Source organism: Rhipicephalus sanguineus, chromosome 1 (genome assembly GCF_013339695.2).
Source record: "Rhipicephalus sanguineus isolate Rsan-2018 chromosome 1, BIME_Rsan_1.4, whole genome shotgun sequence".
Taxonomy (NCBI): domain Eukaryota; kingdom Metazoa; phylum Arthropoda; class Arachnida; order Ixodida; family Ixodidae; genus Rhipicephalus; species Rhipicephalus sanguineus.
In genome coordinates, this window is record NC_051176.1 from 57,674,410 (window position 1) to 57,694,602 (window position 20,193).

The 20,193-nt window shown below is 43.8% G+C and overlaps 1 protein-coding gene across 1 annotated transcript; it reads left to right on the forward strand.

The window, feature by feature from the left end:
- Positions 1 to 1,320: 1,320 nt before the first annotated feature.
- Positions 1,321 to 17,911, forward strand: LOC119391698 (uncharacterized). Its single transcript, XM_037659360.2, has 5 exons — positions 1,321 to 1,521; positions 6,376 to 6,527; positions 11,006 to 11,073; positions 15,461 to 15,547; positions 17,697 to 17,911. Exons 1-5 carry the CDS (start codon positions 1,429 to 1,431, stop codon positions 17,816 to 17,818), a joined length of 522 nt encoding a protein of 173 aa, XP_037515288.1. The 5' UTR covers positions 1,321 to 1,428; the 3' UTR covers positions 17,819 to 17,911.
- The last annotated feature ends 2,282 nt before the right edge of the window (positions 17,912 to 20,193 follow it).

Consider the following 20,193-nt stretch of genomic DNA (forward strand, 5'->3'; position numbering starts at 1 on the left):
GGTCTTGGTACGTGAAACTTCAACAACTATATTAACAACAACTTTTTTTTATACTCACATGTGAGAAGCCCGACAACAATGTGCACAGGATGAGATCCTAAAGCTATCGGTTGTAAGTTGGGACTACACTTATTTAAAGTAAGGTTAGCACCAAACACCACAAAGTGTTAATCTCACAAATGAATGCGGCGCTGCCTAACACTCCTATGTTTAAACGTACATATATTCCCAATAAAGTGGACGAGAGGATGACTGCCGACGCGTTATTTGAAGGTCGCAGGTTCGGTCCCTGCCGGCGGCAAGTTATCCTTTCGTCCACTTTACTTTCTTCATATTTATATCATAATTACTACAAATAGCACCCCCTATACTTTCCTTGGCATTATTGTCTGTTAGTTCTCATTAATATTGTGTCTAAAAAACACCTTAGGTCATTCAAATAAATGTTTGCTTGAAATTTTCTCTCTAATAATCATCACTTTCTGATAGCTGTAAACGACAGCCCACCATGACACAATGAATTTCGAAATAATGCCACCATTTAAAACTCTGTGCAAATATTTTTCGTTACAAAATACATCTGCGAGCCTTGCGCAGCGACAGATTTTCCCGGAATTAAGGTAAAATGACAAAACAAACTGTCCCTTGGGCCGTATTCTTAAAAGTATGGAGAAATCGATGAACCTTAGTAGCGCATTCTTACGGCCCAAGGTGGTTTCAGGATGTCCTATGTTATTAAGAGATGCATTAAAAAAGTGGATGTAGCTTGACCAGATAGCTCATAGCTTCCGCTCCTTGTTTAAGCATAAGGCTACCCACACGTTCGGAAGCAATAATAACAGCCAAGACTATTTTTTTTGTCAGCTCTCCCGCTTTTATGTTGCAAATTTTGTTGCTTTCTGTCAGAGCGCTGCGCTTACAATTTTATTATTGTTTTGCGGAAGCAGGCGAGACGCAAGTGAGCACATTTTTTTACCCTTCACAGAAGAGATTGCAGCTGTGTGTGTGTTATCCATTCGGCTTAAACGAGCCACCCCGCTTAGATCGTGTCCAAAAACAAGTTTTAAAAGCTGCTTACGACAGGTGCAGTACCAAGGCTGCTGAATATGCGTTATGAAGTGAAAAAAAAAACGAAAACGATATGCTCTCGGTTGCACTAAAAGTTGAAACACGTGCCGCTCTTTTCACAGGTTATTTGATCAATGTTTCAGTACACAGCGGAAAAGCACCATTGACGCCTCGGTCGTTGTAATTATACGTTCATCCCCCATTCGCCGGTACAGCGCACCGTGACGTTCGCGCGTATTGGATGACATCGGCCGCGGGTGGGGCTATAAGCGGTCAAAAGGGTGCCTTCGGTCGAGGTCGGGTTGGTCGTGTTAGACGATATAACTGCAGTAACTCGTAGCGAACGCCATCGCAGTAGAAATGGCGTTTCTCATCCCTGTCCTGGTGGTCTTGGTCGTCTCGCTGTCTGTCCAGACCGACGCCCAAGAAAATGACATCATTAACGTCCTCGAGGTGCGTAGCCTGTAGCTGTTTTTACAGAGTGGCGCAAGTTGGGATGGACATTGTGACAGGTGGCGCTGATATTTCAGCGCAACATGCCGCAATGTTTCACCGCATTTTACCGACGCCCAGCTGAAAATTGTACCAGATGCACGGCGTGTAATCGCGTGCAACGGTAACCACTTTCAGGGCGTTAAATTTAAGAACTCAATGCCACTGCAAATTTGTAGTGATCATATGTGAGTGTGATGGGAAAGAAGCATCGTATAGTGCGCTTTCATTCTTGTGGCGCATTGCCACCCCCAACTACGGGATGCCTGTGAAATGTCACGCTCGCAAAAAGAATAAAAATGAGTACTATGGGTGAAGCCAGAACGAAGCACACGCATCATGCCGAACGAGCTCCCAGACCGAATGTGTTTTTTTTTATATTCAGCAGCGTCGTTGTTTCTTACTATAATGTTTCGCCGTGAACGATCACGCCTAAAGAAATATTAGCAATTGACCGATTATGGCGCTTGTGGCAATATTTAGGTAATAAAGTTTGTCCATATTATATATGATATCCGAGAAAAATATGTCTTTTCTCTCCTGGAAGAATTCTACCACTCTTTTTTTCATGAGCTCGTTTAAAAAATATTATCATCTCGATGGGCAACTTGAACAATCAAGCGGAGGAACTGATTTGAAAATCGTTATATTTAACACGCAATGCACACGTGTTAACTATAACAATTTTAGCTATACCAACTTATCTACTATCTCAAAATTTAGCATACAGCTTAATGCTTTAGAGCCTCGTCATTTTATACTGTTAATTGGGAGGTGCTTACGAACACAGTAGTTGCGAATATTTCTTTATTGTGCCGCGGACTAATGCTTCTCCTACAACTATTTTCGGTAAGCTTATTGTTGAAAAATTATGCCCACTAAGATGTTTATTCGCATTCCGAGCGTAATTTTCTTTTGAATAGCTTTTCTGATCATTTTTTTCATCTAGAGCACGGCAGTGGGCGAAATTGGGCGTTTTGTGCAAGGTTTGAGCTTCATCGCAGGCCAAAGGAAGTACTATAAGATGGTTTTAGTGATTGCTCTGTATAGGTGAATAATTGCAAGAGATGTGAAAATTGTTTTCTTTTCAGTCGTATTTCAATATATTTTTTTTTATCTCGACTAAAGTTATTAACAAAGAATTCACAAATTGTTATTCAAAATTAACGTTACAAAAATTGCACTAATTTACAGCACAAAACCTGAATTGCAATTATTACATCAACGGGCAAGTTCAATAAAAAGTTAGCTCATGTTGACTTCTACTACGCTCACAAACTTGTGTCCAGACGTAGTAAAAATTGCGCAATATTGAAAAAAAAAGATCATAAAACCGAAGTTCAAAGTTTCTAAACGTGCCTAATTCTATCACAGGCGATCAATTTACGTGAAGTTTGATCAGAACGCCGACGAGTTTTTCTAGAAGAGTAAATCTTCAAGATTATGCTGTTGCGAAGTGGCTAACCTTAGAAGCCTTGCGAGCTTTCTGTTCCAGCCTTGTCTTCATTGAAATGCCGCAGTGACGACATTTAGCTTGAACTGTCTATGGTCCGGAGATTATACTGATTATTTCCAGGTCTTCTCTGGCGTCTCTCTTACTGGTCGGAATGATTGCCTCCAGAACTGCAATGACGCCCAGTCTTTGTACAACGTCCTCTTGAATGTGTTTGTGGCTCTTGGTGAATCACCGTATGGCTATATAATTGATCCTCTCCACAGTAGTGCGGACGAAAGCCTTTGTGGAGAGTTGTCATTGTTGAGAAATTCAGAGAACATGTTGGGATTTGCTCGCGAGAATACAGCAAAGCAACAAATTTCAGCATCTCATGTTGCTCCTAAATGCGAAGCATTTCTTAGCGAACCAAAGCCACTATGACCGTATCTATCTATCTATCTATCTATCTATCTATCTATCTATCTATCTATCTATCTATCTATCTATCTATCTATCTATCTATCTATCTATCTATCTATCTATCTATCTATCTATCTATCTATCTATCTATCTATCTATCTATCTATCTATCTATCTATCTATCTATCTATCTATCTATCTATCTATCTATCTATCTATCTATCTATCTATCTATCTATCTATCTATCCCTTGCAGAGAGATTTTCCAGTCAAACAATTAGCAGGTTATGAGATGAATAACGTGACATGCCTGCCACGTACATCACTGAACCGTTCCGTCAGTAACGTGCGACGCATACTCGCATACCACGGTCCGTAGAATGCGCGTATGTATACAAGCAATTCACAGTGATTCACCGAGTAACGGCGACAATAAATTTTGGAAATGCTAACGCGATAGCCTTAAGGAGCCCGTGTGGGAGAACATTCGGCGCAGGGGTCGGAGGCGTTGTCGGTGAGTGAAAAACCCCGATAGATGCAAATAATAAAATTCAACGTTCCAGTGGGATTCGAAAACAAGCGTTCTGCGTGGCAGTCGAGTATAGTCTACAACAGAGCTACGCGAGGGCTTGAAACTTCTTCGGAAAAATACCCTGTTCAGACGTCATGTCCGCGCAACGGCAATTGTGGTTGCAGGCCTGGCTATGCGCATATATAACAATGTAATAAACAATAAATATGTACCCATGTGACTCAGCAAGCTACGGTCAAGGGTTTCTGGACCCAGGAGGAATACACGGATGACCGCTACTTATGGCATGAACATCTTCGCACCGTAGCGTGCACTTCGTTTCGATAAAACCGACGCATGTGCTATAACGCGTGCGCTGACATTACGTAGGATCCTAGGCTACCATTTAGGCGCCAGTGTAATGGATATGCCGGGTGAGTCCACGAAATGCACACAGCTGCTCAAGCTACGCAAGGACGTCAATCCACCTCGTAACGCTTGGCTCAATGAAAGAAATTGCGGCATAGGCTACTCGCTGATTACTTCGCACGAAATCGACTCCCACATTGTGTGGCATCTGTAGTATTTTTTTGTTATTTTGAAATGATGTATAGGAGAGGTTGGTGCCTTTATGACGGGAGCGGCTACTCCTTGTCACTCAACAAATGAAACGTCGTAAAAAGAAATAGAAAAAGAAGAAAAATGAAAGTGGCACAAACATGCCACCCAGTAGAACAATAGATCTACAAACAAAGTATAGCTCCACAGCACATGAGTCACAAATATTCGAATGCGAGTTCAGGTAAGTAAAATGAGTTCATGTGTGCACGCGTAAATTCAAATGTTTTGTACGGCTTGTGATACACAGCAAAACACAGAAGACAAATAACGTAGAACACATCGTCATAACATCATACAATGCTGAACAGATGAGAACATTTATGTTACTCATTTGGCTTTTAGTATGAACTGAAGCCTAATATTTATATAAAATATTTGTTTCTTCGAGAAAATTTTTCATCTCATTTCCAGGAAGCTTAGCATCAGAAATGGCGAAAAGTGGAGAGGGAACTAGGTTCCAACGGAGCCAGGGCTCGTACTCAATCGTTTCACCATCTGTGCAAATTTTCTGGTTTTGAGCCTGGTCAGTAAAGCACGAGTCGAAGAACGAACCTGCTTCAGATAGAATTACGCTTCCCAGTTATTTGGTATGGCAGTGACTATAATATGGCAGTGAATAGTTATGTCTTAATTGGTGTTTGTTTAATTAACATGGCATTAATTACTCAGATTTCCTTAGCAAGGTCCTGATTAGCACGAATGTACTTAGCACAATGTCAATTAGCGTGATCCTAATTACCGCGTACTTGGTGAGGAAATTCCTATTTAGCTTGGTTTGAATTAGCGTGTTTCTAATTAGCGTCGTGTTTATTAGCATGGTCCTAATTAGCTCGGTCTTGACTAACATGATATTGACTAGTCATGTCTTGATTGTTAATATTTTAATTACCACGACATTAATTACTCAGGTTTAATTCGCAAGGTCCTGAATAGCACATAGCTAATTAGCATAATCCTAATTAGCAGTAATCTAATTAAGACGATCTTGGTGAATAACGTCTTGAGTACCTTGGTTTTAATTACACGCTCCTAATTAGCGTCGTGTTAATTAGCATGACCTTAATTAGTTTGTTCTTAGCTTTACACGGCTTCATTAGCATGGTCTTATTAAGACGTGGCTTAATTATCTCGGCCTTAGCATTATTTGGCTTAATCAGCTTCGTCATAGCATGTCCTGACTTAGCTAGGTATACCACCCAGCCAATCAGCTAATCAGCCGGGTGCACCTGCTCGGGGAGTGAGCAGACGATTAATAAGAGGACGAAGACGGCGTGCGCCGGTGGAGCAACGCGCTAGAATGTACAGGCCGACCATGGTGACTATACATGTGGCCTCGGCGATTAGCTCCAGCCGTGGCGTTGTAAGGCGCTCGGTCTGAACTAATCTCAGAGGCCACGGTGCTGATTATTCTAAAGGATACTTAGTGCAGACATTAAACGCTTGAAATGGATTCAAACGGCCCGCGCACACATAAAAAATGTAGTTAGGAGAACTTTCTGCCACCTTTCTTGCATGGGTGCACCTCTGCCCTCAGTGGAACGGCAAACAAATGAAAGAAGGTGCCTCTAGTTCGAAGACACCACCCAACCTTCTCGACCGCCCTTGACGTGACGCCGCGTTTCATCGTAACCAATGGAACGGAGCGCGCGCTGAGGGATGGATTTCACCTTATTGTACTATTAGCTCGTTCAAAAGGGGGTGTCGCCAGAGCTCGGAAAGATCCCGAGTTTCGCGAAACTCGGGCCCTCCTGCATAGCACCCCTGGTACTTGGTTCTCGTTTTCATACACTCATGATATATTCTTGTTTTGACTTGTTCGTGCTTGCAGGCGGTAATGGCGTTCGACGAAGCCGTCGCGATCTACAGCACCATCAACGATCCCAACCAAAAGTGCCTGAAAACAGAACGCGACAGTTTGGACTACGAGGCTAAGACCGCGAATTTTACCTGGTACTACCAAGGCGGCGGCGACTCGCCAACGTACGTAATCAGCCCGCATACGTGGAGGCTTATTCGCACCGTACTCCCCTAACCCACTGCAGAAGCATCATACAATGTTAACTTATGGTACTATTTTTGTTCCGTTCAACTCTCAACTCTGACCATGTTTGCCGTGCGCTTTGTAAAGCTTGTATCCGATACAAAAAAAGAAGTGCCTTCGCTTCATTCGTTACTTCAGTGTAAAATGTACATACTAATGTTTAAGCAGAAACTTTTTCTTTACTCACTTGATCAAATATCACGTATGCTAGAAAAGCTACGGAAAAAATTAGAACAATCATCAAGTAAATAAAAATGTCACAGTTTCGCCGCGAGAGCGAAGCGATGAATGCGATAGCGACAAATTGGAATGTCATACACAGAAAGGCTAACAGCCGGACACTTGCGGAGCGCTGCTCAAACGCAAAAAAGGACGTACGAAAAGAACACACACGTATACACAGGACGAGCGCGAACTAACAACATTCACTTTTGTTAGTTCGCGCTCGTCTTGTGTATACCTGCGTGCTCTTTTCGTACGTCCTTCATTCTGTTATGTGTTTGAGTCGACTCTGCACAACCAAATAGTCCCTACTTTGGCCCTTCTAGCTTGCAGTGCACTCATTTGGCAAACATGGCCGCTTCAGCGAGCGAAGTGGCCTTCGTGCGGTCTATATCAGGGGACTGAAACTTCCTATACCATCCATGGAACACGATATTCGCTCGCAGCGCCGGACGAACGCCTGGTGTTTGGGGGCGGTACTAAAACATGGCGGCGCATTGCAGACACGCATTGGGGGACGCCATCTTGATGAGGACTGAGGATCCAAGTGGCGGGGGGGGGGGGGGCGATTTAGCGCGAAATTAAATTGGGATGCACCAGCAAGCCAAACTGACCGAGTGGAAGGTATTCAGATGGCGAGCGTGCGACCTTCTTCCTGCTGCTCAACCCGCCACATGATCAAAACGGCAATCGTTGCGTTCTGAGTGATGAAGGTTTGCCCATCCCCCTATTTTGGCAACAATTTATTCCAAGTAAAACTTTGTTTTTGTTCACGTGTACACATGAATAAAGAGCAGAGTTTGTTTGAATGTTTTATTGCCTAAACGTACCATTCATACAGTAAAAACACAACTTGAATATTTTACGTTTTTAGTCGCATACACAAGTCGTATCCTGATATGCCGTGCAAGCGTAGAAAAACAAAACGAGCAGCATGCAGATCGTACCTTTCGTGCGCCGGGATACGAAAGAATTGTATGCCGGTGTGGCGTGAAAAATTTCGACACCACTCAGCACAGCACGATGTGTGATGACGGCGCGAATCCATTCATGCGTCTGTTTCGTTGAAGCTTGCAAGGGTTTCGCTGAAGCAAACTTTACGGTGGTAAAAGCGGCCTTTTGGACACCGTAGGCCGTAGCATACATGGACGCGCGACAAGAAACGCCCTTTTTTCGCCGTGAGAGATAGGACGGCGTAGTTCGCGTTTTCCACTCCGTGTAGCGCTCGTATTTTCGCAATCTCGAACTGCAACCTTTAGGTTCACTTGCGCATATGTAACCTGGTAATAAATATTAAAATGGAACAACAACGTTGATTTATGCTTGTAGGTAGTACACCCCCCAAACATTAGGATCGCTGCGGTCACGGGGCAGAAAAGCCGCGAAGTTTCATCCCCCTGTCTATATCATCAACAAAAACTTTGCAGTGAAAGCACAGCACGTGCAAACCTCCCCCCTCAAGAGATATGCGAACGAGCACGGGCGACCGCGCCTTGTAGGCCGAAGTGCAGGGCGGAGGAGTGCATCCCAATTCCGGCGAAAGAGGAGTGGGGCAACGACATTTAAAGGGCGCCCTTTGCGCCATCTCGTGGATGAGAGTGAACAAGCCGCGTTGCAGCACCTGCGAGCTCTGCGTACCGCCAGCGGTAAATGGTGTATATGAATAGCTGACCGTTAGTGTGAAAAAGAACGCATGCTGCGTGATGGTGTTTAACGCGGATTGCCGCGCGTTCCGAATCCCCGTGCGCGCACTTTGAAAAAAGTTTCTTTTAAACTATATATATATATATATATATATATATATATATATATATATATATATATATATATATATATATATATATATATATATATGTTGTTTCAAGAAATGTGTCCGACAATACTCAAAAATCAGGAAGATGCGATATTTGTTCGACGCCTTCACAATTACTTCTTTTGTAGCCGCAGGTATCTTAAGATAGCTAAAGACATCCTTTGGGATACTAATTATGAAAGTTAGATTAATTAACTTTTTAATTTGTGGATGTAGGTGGTTTAGTCAAATGGGAGAATTCAAGTCCTATGCGAAGAATCCATTTCAGCTTTGAGGTTTCGAAAAAGCGACCTCTAGTAATAATTGCGAAGTAATGAAATTGAACCAAATGCAGCGGCGAAACCGAAACCGAAACGCGGGAGCGCTCAACTGCCATATTCTTCTGAGACGTCCAGAATTAGTGAGCGTCGTTATATCGAGCATCAACCGACTTCGTTGTGCTGGTGTGCGGGCTGCGCTTGCTATTATAGCACGCATGGCGCACATACATTAACGAACGCGGATGAACTACATCTCTGTACTCGCTGTCTTGAACAGTGACGTCATTCTCGTCGTCTGCTTGTTGCGCTCATCGGTGCTTCGGTTTCGGTTTCGCCGTTGGAATTGGTTGAATTTCATTACGCTGCAATAATTTAATAGATGTCGCTTTTTCTTTATCTCAAAGCTGCGATGGGTTCTTCGCATGAATAACTTGAATTCTCACATTTGACATAACCGCCTAACTCCATTAATTAAAAAGTCAATTAATATCACTTTCCTAATTACTGGCCCAAATGATGCCTTTAACCATCTTAAGATGCCTGTCGCTACAGAAGTAGCAATTGTAAAGGCAGCGACCAGATATCGCATTTCCCTGATTTTAGAGGATTTTCGGACACATTTCTTGAAACATCATGTGCATATATATATATATATATACATATATATATATATATATATATATATATATGTCTATATATATAAATAAATAAATATATATATATATATATATATATATATATATATATATATATATATATATATATATATATATATATATATATATATATATATATATATATATAATACGCTCAGAGTGTACATATAATAAAATGTTTCACTGCATCTTCCGCGTTCCTATAGCATGATTAGACACTCTGACCGGTAAGCTTTCCGTTGCACTAAAGAAAACAGGTACCACAAAAATTGGTTCTCCGTCCCTTCAAGGGGCCAGGAGAGAATTGTGAAAACAACTTCCGCGTCTGTTGTCTACATTACTGCACTCCGGTTTACTGAGAACCAGCTTGCTTAAAGTGTACTTCCTCCAAAAGTTCATGTTAAGGCTGAGGGCGCCATGAAGAAGCAGTGCGTTCCAGAATCACTGGCAGCTTTAACATTTTCATCAATTTAGCTCTACCTTGATCACTTCGTCAATTTTATCCTTTTCTTTCTTTGTTTGAGATTCCCTGCGAATAAAAAGTGAGATTTTCATTGTGAGCAGTTCGCGTGCCTAATGCAGCAAACAATTAGGAATGTTCCAATAAACTGGATCGCAAAAATATACATACTTGGCCAAAATTGGTTTTTACTGCTGTCTGCGCGTGCGTATTGGGGCAAGAAACGTATTCTCCGAGCATGAAAAATCGGACTTTATAACGCGTTTTTAACACGAAAACATACACTAGCAGATGGCAAAGGCAAAGCTAGAAGAAAAAAAATTCCGTCGCTGGGAGTCGAACTTACGACCCCTAGCTTCGCAGCGCGCGGCGCGAAACAACTCGGCCACAGAGCGTACGTTCCTCACCTCGCTAACAACAAGCTATTTATATGCACCATTTACCATTGGCGGTACACAGAGCTCGGTGGCTTCAGCGTGTTCTTATCACTAGCGAGATGGCGCGACGGGCCCGGAGGGCGTGCTTTAAAGGTCGTCACCCCGCGCGTTGCGATGCGAGCGCGCCTCTACAGGGGGTGTCTAGCGTGCGCGCGGGCTTATCTCGTGACGGGGGCGGTTTGTACGTCTTGTGCTTTCACCGCAAATTTCCCTTGACGTTACACAGAGCACGAAGGTCCCTTCGCTCGCTGCAGCGGCCGCGTTTCCGAAAGGAGCGCGCTGCTCACACACAAAGAAGTAACAGTTATGAAAGTTGTCAGTTCGCGCTCGTCCTTTGTACGTTCTTTTAGTGCGTCCTTTCTGCTTTAGAGCGCTCTGCAAGTTTCGAGCTGCTTGCGGTTCTTCGCGTGACATTAGAATTTGTTGCTAAAGCATTCATTCCTTCGGCCTTGTGGCTAAACAATGCACAATAAATGGCCAACTACCCCTGTGAAGACACGTTTCATTTTCATGTTATACCGATTCCTATGAAAGGGGATCAGCCATGTTTTTTTATGTATGTCTTTCAGGACAAAGTGCTTTTACAACTTAATGAACGGGACCGATCCTGCCGTATTTTACATAGCATCATGCGATGGTGAGTTTCTTTATATTATTATATTTTTTCGAGCATGAATGTTTACAGGATGATCACAAAAGGACCGACTTTAAAGAACGTTCCTGAAATTTGCTCCTGTTATCGTAAATTATTACCTTTATCTTCTTATTGTGACCTTTAACTATCTTCTGCAAGAAACGACTTCAGCCATTGACGATTTACTCTTAGCTGTGTTTATGCTGTAAAACCAATGACAGTGATGACGTCTTAATCATAATAATTGTTGGGGTTTTACGCCCCAAAACCACGCTATGATTTTGAGAGACGCCGAAATGAAGGGCTCCGGAAATTTGGACCACCCGGGTTTGTTCAACGTGCACTTAAATCTAAGCAGACGGGCCTCTGGCATTCTATCTCCATTGAAATGCGGCCGCCGCGGCCACGATTTGCTCTCGCGACCTTCGGTTAAACAGTCAAGCGCCATAAACACTGGACCACCGTGGCGGTGTGATGGCACGTTAATCGGACACTATGTGATAAGGTGCTACTGGTACTAGGAAACTACCGCTATTTATTGCAATGCGATCAGTACAGCGCATTGCAAATAGAATTGGCGAGAATATTCACACAAATATAATTTCGACAAACTATGAATAGCCGCTCGCGCTCACAGTTGATCATTCGATGTACTACAGCTGTACTGTGTACAAATATTCAGCCCGGTGCGAAGGTCATGGGATCGCCGTTCGGGCCTACTACAAGCACGGCTCGTACAGGCATTCGCTGCTTGTTCGAGAGTCACTCTATAATGAAACACGAACAGTGCGACTTCTAAGTTACCTTTATCGCCACACCCGAGTTTCAGATATTGTGTTCCTGCTGCTGTGCAACGTTAATAGCGCTCACCAAGCCTACTTCGCATCGTAGATGGCCGTGTATACACTCATCATAATCGCCTGGAGGTGCAAACTAAAAGCGCTGATTCATCACGTAGCGGTCAGCGCACGAGGGTTTTGTAAGCGTTTCGTCAACATTGTAGTGCGTCGCTTCTGTATATACGTTGTTTTTAAAGGAGTACTGACAGGAATATTAAAAAAATCGGATTGTTGCTCTGAATAAAAGTACTGGTGTCTAGAAACCTAAAACGAGTATTGTGGTGCCTGGGAATGCGTCGTATATATTTTAATTACCACTACCTTAAAAAGACACTTTCGGTTTCGATATCGAGGGGCGGCTTTTCCGTGACGTTTCATAGCAGTGTGACGTCACGGGGATACAGAAACTCGCGACGTACCAGCGGCAAATCCGTCATCTGCTCGTGGTGCACATAAACAACGATGAGTGAATTGTCGTCCATTGACACTGAGAGTGATTTCTACGATTTAGGCTGCATGCAGGAGGCAGAACTCGCAAACTCGGGGGAACTGTCTTGACTCGTCGGGATAATGTCCATTGTAGTGGGGCTGGCTTGTAGATGCTCAGCGACGAAAACTTCAAAGTCAAATTAAAATATTTTATACGTGTTCTCTGACTCCGGTGTGTGGACACCGTTGACACTGCATACCAAGGAAACGAAAAATGTCCCTTTTGCGATGTCTCAAAATCGTGTCAGTACTCCTTTAAGCGCGGAGCACTTTAGGGCCAGGGGCTATCATTTCATGCCGTCGCTTGGCGCCACGCAGGCGAAACCACGTATGACATAGCCAGTATAGTGTAGTATAACGAGGAGGCGGGAAAGGTAAGTGAGGGTGAGGAGGAGGAGTGAGGGCGAAGCATAGCATAGCCATGTATGGCGTCACGCAGGCAAAACCATCTATTGCATAGCCATGTATAGTGGGGTATAGTAATGGGACGAGTAAGGAAAGTGAGGGTAAGGAGGAGGGGAAAAAGTAAAGCATAGCATAGCCACGTGTAACATAGTATAGCAAGGGGTGGGAAAGGGAGTTGAGAGTGAGGAGGAGGGAAAGCATGAGGGGAGGGTAATGCATAGCATAGCCGTGTACAGGATACTATAGCAAGGGGGGTGAGGAGGAGGGAAAGGAGGTGACGGAAATGATGAGGGGTGAGGGCGTCACTGAGCAGTAACAAATGAAGGTTTCCTCTCCCGCCATGGACGCCAAGCAGGCTGTACGTTTGGAACTCCAGCGCGCGATTGCCCCTGAACGCCAGCGTCGCCGAAGGGCAGGCGAATCACTGCTCCGCACTTCCTACAGCTTTGACGTTGAATGTTTTTTTCATTCGCACCCTTAATATCGAAAAGCCTGCAAATGTTGCTCGAGTTGCATGGCTAATGACGTATTATCGGTCCAGACGGACATGATTCGCAAGAAGAACCAAGGCATCAGTTTAGTAATGAATGAATTTCGTTTAGAACTTGTTAACAAACGGTACGGCGCATAGTTGTATTGAAGAAGAAGAAAAAAAAAAACATTTATTGACCCTAGAGTCATATATAAGGGGCGGTAGACTGCCAGGCCATACTTGTCAGTCACGTCCCCGGCTCTATATAAAGCCCGATGCTGGACCCACGGGCTATTGGATGAAACTGTTTCTTCCCACGCCACAGGTGACGGAATGACCAGGATATTAGGAGGGGGAGGGTCTTCCCTGCAGTTGCAGAGAATATGAGAGAGGGTGGCTATTTCCCCGCATAATGAGCAATGGGGACTAATGAAGTCAGGGTAGATATGTGAGTAAACATACGGGGAGGCGAACGAATGTATCTGGAGTCGGCGCCATTCGATCTGCTGCTTGGTTAGGTCGGGGTGCTGGTCTCGTTTGTCTCGAGATTCATATTTAAAACATGAAGGGAATAGCCGTGAGAACTATGTAGCTCTGTTTCGGCGTTTTAAAATAGCCATGTGGTACATAAATAGAAATAGATAGCGTCGAAATCATTTGTTCGGGTTGTCTGATTGCGCAAGCGGCACACGAAGCCAGACTCACTGTCCAACCACTGTGGGCCGCAAACGAGTGTCATAAAATGAAGCACTTCCCTCTTCCAAGATCTTGTTCCAATTCGTGCGGTAAGCAGCTCCCACTCGGGCGCATATTCAATTCAGCAGCAGCACGGTGACGAAGCGTGCGGCCAATCTCTGCCTTACGCCTTCTACTACGTCACATTCGGGTTGAAACACGAGCAGCGCTTAACGGTGCCGTGTGCGTAATCATACAAATTCAATCAATAATTGGAAGCCAATTATTTCGGACTGCAAGGTCGTCTGGAATTGCATAGAAAAAGTGATCTCGAATTTTGTGAGCGTGCCTTTCCAAGTTTCCTTTATAAACTGATGCCGTTAGGCCTGTGAAGGCTTCGTGAAGGTTTGTGAATAACTGTATATATAGCTTCAATATTGAGACGATTGTCTTGCTTCCTTTTTTTTTAAAGGATGTCCGTCTGCGTACATAACTAATCTATGGTGGCATAATTCGAATAACTTTTATGGACCTGCATTTTTTAAATATTCGCAGTAAAATACAACCGAAAACATATAGCTGAAGCCGCGTGATCTACTGGCGATCTACTGCTCGCCTTTAAGAAACCTGTGGCTGCTTAGGTGAATATTACATTACGTGTCAAAAAAATTTAAAAAATTACAGCGCCAAAGGAACTATCTCCACAACCACAACGTTAAAAAGATTAAAAGAAAGAAACGTCATCACTTCGCCAGATTTATATTGGTTCAAGCTTTGTTGATTAGAAGCCCAAAGTCATGCGTAGGACTTTAAACGTGTTGGAGCAGATGCCGATTCAGGACGACAGGCTTCCTTGACGACTGCGGAGCTGAGACGCTGAAGTAACGCAGCTCGCGCATCTCATTGCGAAACTTGAAGTGGTCACTCATGGCTGAACGAGAAATGTTTCTGCAGTTCGACAAGTCTACTCCAAGACAAGTTTACTCAAAGACAAGTTTAGGTCCAGAAAAGTTTAGTTGAAGACGATTTCAGTTGAAGACGACTTCTACCCTCCATCACCCGATGAACTTCTCAGTCTTACTTTGCGTGCAGTAAAATAAATGTTGTGTCTATAAGCGATCTGTCATGGATCCCTTCACTTCAGAAACTTCATTAGAGCATGTAATTAACGCCATTGTTCGAAGAAAAAAACATTCAGGACGGTAATTCGTTGCCCTTTGCATTTCTAGGCATTTTTCCATGTCCCAGGATTTGATTGTACATCGTGTACAATTGAGAGAAAGAAAAATGTGCAACTTGAACGGCTTTTTTGTTTCTACTGTTTAGCAGCATACTTGTTCACTCATTTCATCGTATGCAACGAAGCCTTAACTGATCAGCTGATGTTAAGTGATCTCAGGATCACAAGGTTGTACAGTGATGGCCCTTACTTCAAAACACCCCGCTGCTTCTCCTCCTGAAAATTTTTCGTGTCATTATTATTAAATATCATTTATTGATTTATTTGCAGACACCAGCAACCTGGAGGAGGCTAAGGAATTGTACAGTGACGGTGCGACCTGCTTCGTGGGACACTTTCCACCAGTCACAGGCGACCGTGAGTGACTGCTTGCACTTTGTCATGATTCAATAAGAGAGAAAATATTGACTGTTACTTGCGGAGTGTCCAACGAAAGGGATAGTGATGGCTGCTTGAACAAATGTTTCAATATATCAAACGTATGTTCTAACCTAAGCATATTTTAATATCGCCTTTGAAATGCAGCACAAATCTAGTAGTTGAGCTGCATTACTCGCAAACGTTTCGAGTACTTGCCCAAGAAATCGAAATGTATAATTGACTAAATAATATAAATATTACTGACAAACTTTGTTGCTAGGTACTGTAGCACCCAAATTGGAATTTACGAACTAACAGCAATTAATTCACAAGACACGTCAACTTTAAGCAAATTTTTAAACTAGCACCAGTTCTGAGAACGATACTGTCTATACTTCCGGTAAAAACGCACTGCACCATATTTTTTTGCCAAAACATGTTTTAATGAATTATATTCTCCTGAAATAATTAAATCATCGTTTATCTGCGTCACAGACTTTAGGAAAACGCGTCTTGTAGCTGGAGCAACCCTCATAACTACAGATTTTCTTATAAACAGGATAGGCCCGTAAGGTACCTGTTGTATTTGCAGACGAACGCAACCGCGAGGCGTAAATCATTTGTTGCTGCCAAAGTAACGCTCAAAAGGGCACTTAACACAAACTTGTTAATTACCTTTTTATTATCAACCTCGGGCTAGTTGTTTATATGGACAAGTTGCAGGGCGTCGCCCTTAATGGTATCCTCATTTTTTTTTAGAAATCTACAAAATCGCATGCATTTTGAGACATTTGTAACCGAATTTCAAGGCTCCGGTGGAGGTGTTATTCAGACCGAGGTTAATCTGGAATCCTTCGCTGCGACGTCCGCCATGACCCAATTTTGTGCAGGCAATTCGAGTGCGAAACAAATCATGTTCATCTCTTTCCTTCTTACTCCGGCTGATTGCTCGAAAATGAGTTTAAAGGGACAGTAAAGAGAAACAATGAATTGGTTTAGATTGATAAAGTGTGCTCGGAGAACTCTTGTGTAGTTTATTTCACCACCATAGGTTTATTATTAGAGGAGAAAACGAAGTTGAAAGTTTCATTTTAAAATTTCGCGCCGAGAATTGTAATTCGTGACGTAAGAGATTTCAAAGAGCATTTAACGTATTCTGGTGCCACTGGCTCGACGAAATTTCCACAAACTCGTTATGTCAAGTCTCTGGTCCCCTCACAGGACAATGTACTTCGATTTAACCGATTAGAAACTACGTAGGCCCAAGCAGGCGCCGTCAAAAATATGTGACGTCATGGCAAATGGTGCGGAAATTCCAAGGTGGCGTCGCCACCTGTACTTTCGTTTTGCGCGTTTTCTCGCTTATTAAGCGTCTTCTCGCAGCAAGCGTGGTGTTTTTGGTATCGTGGAAGACTACTTTACTAATGCGAGAAAAATCGTTTTGCTCTTTAGTGTCCCTTTAATATACAATGTCGCCTTGTATTCGCTGACATTACGAATCAGTCTCGCGCAGTTAGGTACATCCCCGGAATGAAGTCGCATCTCATTAGAAAAAGAAAAGGAAAAATTCTAACCTGCACTGTGACTTGTGGACTTCCGTAGTTACCATATTGGGTGAACGGGTCGAAACAACGCTTTTATTCCGCACTTGACGAAAGCCAGCAAACGAACGGGACGCGAGAAAGAGGCAGACACAAACACCGCTGGATTCCTCACACTGCAGTCGGCAACGCATGCCGCGTTTTCCGCGTTCCACTACGTGCAACCTGCGTGCAATCAAGCGCGTTCAGGCGTTCCACAACGCTAATGGTTTCCTGGAGAATTTCCCTCGTGCCAGACAACGCGATCGGACGCTTGGCACACATGTAGCTTTGACCAAAATGTACAGAGTAGCCGAAATAACGACATTTAACGATTATCATAGGTTCGTGCTCATTGCTCCACCAACTCCAGAATCCGACAAAATCTACAAGAAACTTCTCGGAGGACTCTGCGGAAGTGCTGTGACGGATGAAATTGAATGCTTACGCACTACTGGAGAATTTCTCCTAGACGTTTCCGTACATTTTTCTCTTCATGCCACGTGCTGTCGTCAGTGTAACGTAATAAATAAAATACCGTTTTATTTTGTTGCGTTCCTTGACAGAATGCATGCTGTGGGTGCACCCCGCATCCAAGGATGCCATACCACCAAAATGCGAAGAGAAGTTCGACGAAAAATGCGGGGGAGAAAAGTACGAGCTTTACGACGAGAGCAGCTGTCAATAGTCGCCTACTTGACGGCTCCTGCACCACCTTTTGAATAGAAGACACCTATAATGCACTTTATGAGGCAGTTACCAATAAACGGGTCCCAGACAATTTAAAGTGTTTGCGTTTGTATCTGCATCGCCATTACTGCTTTGTATGACTATATTACATTGGTGTTACTGTATTGCTAAATGTGTCTCGCTATACATGCTGATTCACTGTATATTGTTATAAGTCTTTGACACGCTGTCCAACAAAGTTTGTGATAAAAAAATCCCAGTTTCGCCGCAAGAGCGAAACAATTAATGCGATAGCAACAAATTGGAATGTTATCTCTTTTGCTAACTAGCGAACTAGTTAGCTAGTTAGCTAGTTAGCCTTGAAATTGCTAACTAGCTAACTTAAGCTAACTCTTTTGGATCCAATCTTGCGTAACCCTACAAAACGCTGGTGAAAGAGAATACGGCCGCTCCAGGGAGTGAAGCGGTTTTCGCACAGCCTGTCGTATCAAGCGAACTAATCGTTGAAAGCACAGCACGTATACGAGCCGTCTCCTGATGTCTGTCGTGATAGCGCGTTCACCAGTGCTAGCTACCTCGCCCTTATGATCAAAGTTCACAGTTGCTGCTCGAGCGACGCAACCCCCCACACCCCCGCCCCGGGCGCGCCTTCACGTTCCTACTTCGCCCGACGAAAGACGGGTGGGGCGTTTCTTATGTGCTTGAGCCATAGATGCCAGGCCTCGCACGCAGGGCGATGTTATCGCATATGTCCTTCTTGCGGCGGAGATGGCCGGCTCGTTTCATCTCTGCTTCAACCACGCTTGTCCCCAGCGCTCGGGTGCTTTTACTAGCGCGCAGAACACACGATACTTGGGGCGATGTTATCGATTTGTGCTTTATACGGAACTTGACGGCGACGGCGAAAACCCGCCAACAGGTCATCCCCTCCGAATAGAGAAATAATTGCGAACCCCATGGCATTACGTTAGTATGGAAAATGTAAGTTAAGGAGAGGGAGTCATCTTACTTCCTTTTAAGCGAGGCCTAGGAATCTACACTCAGAAACGTTAGACAACTATACGGATCACGTGGAATTAAGAACGCTAGCATTTTAGAAATTAGTCAAATACAAAAAGGCTTGCAAAGGCAAAATGCCAAGCTGTCATAGAAGGGAATGCCGGTTGGGGACAAAAATTGCTTTGGACAACTCGAATTCAGGACACTGACGAAAACTATGGTATTGTCGGATATCCATCGACACGAGCAATGCAGAATTAAGAGAAAAGGTTATTTTTTTTAGCGAATACATTCTATGGACAATCAGAGCTCAGCGAGCCAACACGAAGCTCAGATCGATTTCTACTGAAAAAGTCGATTGATGCTGGCTTGTTGATGCATCCTGAAACTTGAAAACAGCGCTAGGACGGGACACTTCGACTTCGACAATGACTATTCGAGCCGAGACACACTCTCTTTCCTTAAGTCATGATATATGGTTGTTTCAGAGTGTAGCGTATTGAACTTATCGTACAAAGCCAGTACCATGGGCATCTTGTCACTGCTGGGCACTGGACACTTCCATCAAGCTTCAATGTTGTTACATTGCATGTGCGCAGAGATTGAGCACGTACTTTGAGGACGGTTCTTCGCGGCACGAAATCACCCCGTTTTGAGACCCTCAAGGTACCAGCAAAGTTGTAGCTGAGTTTTCTTGTTTTTGCTTTTAAGGCACTGCGGTACTAAGCCATGGGGAAGTGGTCTCGAAGGTGCGCAGTCCATGGCTGTCCAGACAACTGTTTATTGAAAGGGATTCAAGAAATATGACTCGAGTACCAAAGCGCACCGTCAACGCGCTACACTCTCTTAATTATAGCTCAGTGTGACTGTCTCAGCTGCCCAAGTGCATTCAAAGCTGCCGAAAGGCGTGATATTTGGCTGTGGCGGCGCTGTGGATGTATGCAGCAGAAGCACGGCCTGTGTGAAGACCCTAACGTAAGAATACTGAAGGCTACTGTCACTAAACCTAAAGCACATATATGTAGTAATTCTTCACCGTTCTAGTAACTAGAAATCTAGTGTTAGTGCGCGCAAGTGTGAAGCATCGCGACATCTTGCATATCTGGTATAACAGAGTAATGTCTCTGTGACATAAACGATTATTGTTGCAGTTTTACCCGCCACGGTGGTCTAGTAGTTATGGTGCTCGACTGCTGGCCCGAAGGGCGCGGAAGCGAACCCCAACCGCGGCGGCCGCATTTTCGGTGGAGTAGAAAATGGCCCGTGGTCTAAGTTTCCGGAGCCCTCCACTACGGCGTCCCTAAATATCGTATCGTGGTTTTGTGACGTTAAACCCCAACAATTATCATTATTGTAGCTCTTTATTATTCCTGT

Bases quoted from the DNA above. Each gene is read 5' to 3' on its own strand.
- LOC119391698 (XM_037659360.2), top strand. From the start codon at position 1,429: ATGGCGTTTCTCATCCCTGTCCTGGTGGTCTTGGTCGTCTCGCTGTCT. The intron at 1,522-6,375 runs GTGCGTAGCCTG...TCGTGCTTGCAG, and splicing joins ACATCATTAACGTCCTCGAG to GCGGTAATGGCGTTCGACGA. The intron at 6,528-11,005 runs GTACGTAATCAG...TATGTCTTTCAG, and splicing joins GGCGGCGGCGACTCGCCAAC to GACAAAGTGCTTTTACAACT.